Here is a 4,512-nt window from a genome sequence, read left to right on the forward strand (position 1 = left end):
TGTGATAGCACCAATGCGATTAATTTGACTGAGAATCCAATCATGCATTTGAGGGCTAAGCGCATTTCAATCCGTCAATGTATATAGCTTTTATTTCTATTTACACTACTGACATCTACATATTACGTATGCTGTAGCTCCTCAATCCACTCGAATTTCTCAGTCATGCTATCGTCGATCCGAAATACGTCTAATGTCATCAGCCATCAGAGCTTCAAGTCTGTGTAAGAATATGAACAAAGGGAATCCGACAGAAGAGATTCAAGATTGCATATCCAATGCCGTCCAATACCTCGAAAGCGTACAAATGACAGATGAATCATGGTACATATGCTCATCTTCTCTTATGGTTAATCAGCATGGATAATTCAAGACAAGCAGGCAAGATGACCCGAGCATACGTGCAGGTATGAACAGCGGGAAGTTTGTTTTACACATTCCACGAGGTTTGCGCTCGCGGCACTTGCAGCCGCCGGCAAAAAGCTACGAGAATCGTGCTGCTACTCGAAAAGGCGAAGCTTTTCTCCTTTGGACACAACCAGAGGATGGTGATGGGGGGAGAGCTACCTTTCTGTCGGCACAAGTTTTTAGGTCTCGATCAATCATTTTGAGTTAAGTTGCTAACAAGAACCGAGATACCCTTTTTAGCAAAATTGCTCCTTCGACTCCTGGCACAGTCTCCACAGAGAAACGATATGTGTCCCGTATCATAGACACTTGCCATTATTTGCTCAACCAACAGGATAATCTAACGGATGATGATGCGCCGTCAGCTCCGGCGTTGACCAAGAAAATCGAACGAACTCTTCACGAAACGACGTGCGAAACTTGCAAGTTACATCAACAACACATGGGATCGTGTTGATCGAATCTTACACGTAAGCGGACCGAATGGAGTAGCGACCTGGTTTTTTGCAATCATTAACGTTGATCATTTCGCTACTTACCTTATGGGATGCTGCATCTTGCGGTTCCTTTAATTATCATCGCATTTCCGCGCGTGAAGGACGGTTGACCATTCAAAAATTGACTAATAAAGCTCAGTTCCACACACATCATAGACGACAAATTTGACTACCATTTTCGGATCGCTTCATTTCGACCGCCTAATTTTGTGAATTTCATGTGAGACTCGCGTGATATGATGGTTGGGATGGTCAGCTCCATTAGCATCATAGATGGTCAGCTCCATTAGCATCATAGTTGACAAATGTTACTGCCATTTTTAGACACTTTCATCTCGCTCACTTAATCATGTGAATTTTGCGTGGACTTGCATGATCTGATGGTTGGGATGGAATGAGTTCACATGCATTTGGTGCATGCAATGCTCCCTCCATTAGAAAGAGTCTTGGAAAGACAAAATCAACATACGAGTCTGCCCCATTATGTAATAATAGATATTAAATTGGACGGTTTGAACCATCAAATCTAAAAAATACCACATGTAGCCAAGCAAGTATTTTATAGGCTAGTACATACATCAATTATAATTGAACTGGGATAGTCAAATTTGGAGGAGCCTTATGGGACTTACCATTTTCAATCGTCCAAAGTCAATATAGAATATGAACTAACACTCATACAATAATTTCACTTTGCGGCCCATGTGTGTATATATAATGGTTCAAATCTATCGTGAAAGGTAGTGAGAGAAAGGAATTCCGTTCAAATCTATCGTGAAAGGTAGTGGGAGAAAGGAATTCGTCCTTCTTACTTGACTGGGTCATTCGAGCACAAGAAAAGGCCTTATTTGCATAAAATTCTTAGTCACGACCATTATCCACATTTCACTTAGCCTGATGTTCTAGACTAGAGTTAGGAAAAAGTCAGAACTCGAATTAACACGAAACTTAAGCCACAGCATGTGCATCGAGTCCAACAAATCCTCTATAAAACCAGCTCAAACATGTACAACCTCCTCCACATTACTCATCAAAAGTGGCTTCCAGCAACAATCATATCCTTCTCATTCTCTTCTTCTCGTTTCTGTCTCTACTCCAAATCAACTCACGCATGGCCCAAAACGTCAAAGGAGGCTATTGGCTCCCGGACAGCGGCATCACAGCCTCCAACATCGATTCGACCCTCTTCACTCATCTCTTCTGCGCGTTCGCTGACCTCGATGCATCGACAAACCAGGTAGTCATATCGTTGACGAACGCCCAGTCTTTCGCGGCCTTCACTAGTGACGTCCGGCAGAAGAACCCATCGGTCATAACCCTCCTGTCCATCGGCGGTGGCAGCTCGAGTGCGACTGACTTTGCGGCCATGGCGAGCCAGTCTAGCTCCCGAAAGAGTTTCATCGATTCCTCCATAGCCCTAGCTCGGTCCAACGGCTTTCATGGCCTTGATCTTGATTGGGAATACCCGGACACTGATGAGAAGATGAACAACTTGGGGTTGCTCCTCCAGGAGTGGCGGACCATGGTGGCTGCTGAGGCGGCCAGGTCAGGTGACAATGCTCTGCTTTTGTCGGCGGCAGTCTATTACTTGCCGCACCACTGGTCAGGTGTGGATTATCCCGTGGCCGCCATGGCGGCGAGCTTGGATTGGATCAATGCAATGGCCTATGATTTCTTTGGACCAGGTTGGTCCTCCACCACAGGACCACATGCTGCTCTCTATGCTCCAGGTAGGGGTGGCAACTTTGACTTGTTTTTGGGTTATAAACTTTGACTATGCTGAGGTACAACGGAGTTTTCTTAATTTTTGTATCATGACTTAGAAATTTTGTTACCTTAATGTCAAAAGAATCACAGCATCGTCTCCAATTCAAAGCATACTGTGTCATTCCGCGAGTAATTAACATGAGCATTTTTGTTCATTTAAAATCCTTCATTTGTGCTTATCAAACTCGCAATTTTCTTGATATATGATGCATCTGAAATTATCGGTCCCTTTAGTTTTAGGGAACGGCAGAAGTGGAGACATCGGGGTGAGAGCATGGATTCAGGCCGGCATGCCGGCGGGGCAGATCGTGCTCGGCTTCCCCTTCTATGGGCGCGCATTCACCCTCGCAAATGCCAACAACCACGCCTACTCTGCGCCCGTCACTGGGGCAGCAATATCCTCCGATGGGTCGATCGTGTACAATCAAATCACGACGTACATATCCGAAAACAGCGCAACCAATGTGTACAACTCCCCGGTCGTGTCCGCCTACTGCTATTCCGGGACGACATGGATCAGCTACGATGATACACAAACCATCTCTACCAAAGTCTTGTACGCCAAGGATAATGGACTCAAAGGTTACTTTGCATGGCATGTTGCTAGTGATGACAACTGGGTTCTCTCTCAAACAGGTGAATTTACGAGATTCGTGTGATACACCACATGCAAAGTCTAGCCCTAATCAAAGTTACATGCAGTATAATCAACCGAACCATCATCTTCTAAATGAAAATCTAATAATTTCATTGTCTGTTTAGATCAAACTTGTATTTAATGCTTTGTCATTGAAGGAAAAATATTTTCTTTGTTTTCTTTAATGAAGTACAAGAGCGTGGAGGAAAAAGCAATATCTAGCTAAGCTCTCTATGTGCAAGGGATAATAAATGGATATGGATGTTAAGCTTTAAAAATAAGTACATGTTTCAGAACGACGCCATTTTATTTAATTCAGATTGGTCACGTGGCTTAGATCATTTTGCACGAAGAGACGGTTGCATTGACGAGGCAAAAGTCTATTACGTCAATACATGGTCAACTTAATATTTGTTTTCAAAAATTTCCAAGATTTGGTCCTACTTCGTCGTATCCTTTCGTTATTTCCTCTCTTCATGCTGGCATTAGAGAAAAGGTCCAACTTTCCAGATTAGTTGACCAATTTATATATCACAGCCGAATTCTAATTCCTTCCAATTTTCAACTTCTTGTTGCAGCTTCAAATGCGTGGTGACTTAGACGACGTCAGAGGAGACATTATCTACAGATACTTATTGAAGTTCAGACCAAAAATGTAATGGAATTATAGTCTCCATCTCACAATGTCATGTATTCCTTAGAGGCCAATAAAGCAAAGATGCTTTTCTTTTGTTTTTCCCCCTTCTTTTGTTCTTCTAGACGTTTCTTATAAGATCCTCTTCCCAGAAACAGCCTCCAGAATTTCTAAATAGAATAACATGTTTGTTACAATTCTCAAATTTTTAAAAGACGTGCAAATTTTTATATTTTAATAATTTCCTAAGATTATACTAATGTTTTTGAAGTTTTTCTTTTCTTTTTTCCTCCCTTCTTCCTCCTTTAGTCGATTGTCGAGCCTCGGCTGTGACATCCACAATTTTGACCTATGAGAAAGGGCCATGGAATCAGTGCGCCGATAGTGGGATCGGCCATGGACCAATCTAAGGATTGATCATGAACCGATCGACCTAATCAAGAGGACCACTAATCACATAAGTTGACTCGAGCCATTTGGCTGTGGATCAATCGCTCAACCATAAGGGTTGGTCATGGATTGTAACAACCCTAACTCCATCTCTAGAGTTTTGAGCAGTTGGGGTTATT

At 42.8% G+C, this 4,512-nt stretch overlaps 1 protein-coding gene across 1 annotated transcript; it reads left to right on the plus strand.

Moving 5' to 3' along the window:
- The first annotated feature begins 386 nt into the window (after positions 1 to 386).
- On the plus strand, positions 387 to 4,040 carry LOC120287090 (class V chitinase-like). Its single transcript, XM_039299765.1, has 4 exons — positions 387 to 407; positions 1,903 to 2,635; positions 2,913 to 3,308; positions 3,888 to 4,040. Exons 1-4 carry the CDS (start codon positions 387 to 389, stop codon positions 3,902 to 3,904), a joined length of 1,167 nt encoding a protein of 388 aa, XP_039155699.1. The 3' UTR covers positions 3,905 to 4,040.
- The last annotated feature ends 472 nt before the right edge of the window (positions 4,041 to 4,512 follow it).

This window comes from Eucalyptus grandis, chromosome 8 (genome assembly GCF_016545825.1).
Source record: "Eucalyptus grandis isolate ANBG69807.140 chromosome 8, ASM1654582v1, whole genome shotgun sequence".
NCBI classification, from domain to species: domain Eukaryota; kingdom Viridiplantae; phylum Streptophyta; class Magnoliopsida; order Myrtales; family Myrtaceae; genus Eucalyptus; species Eucalyptus grandis.

Coding starts and splice junctions, on each gene's coding strand:
- LOC120287090 (XM_039299765.1), top strand. CDS start 387: ATGACCCGAGCATACGTGCAG. Junction 408..1,902: donor TGACCCGAGCATACGTGCAG/GTATGAACAGCG, acceptor CTATAAAACCAG/CTCAAACATGTACAACCTCC. Junction 2,636..2,912: donor TGCTGCTCTCTATGCTCCAG/GTAGGGGTGGCA, acceptor CTTTAGTTTTAG/GGAACGGCAGAAGTGGAGAC.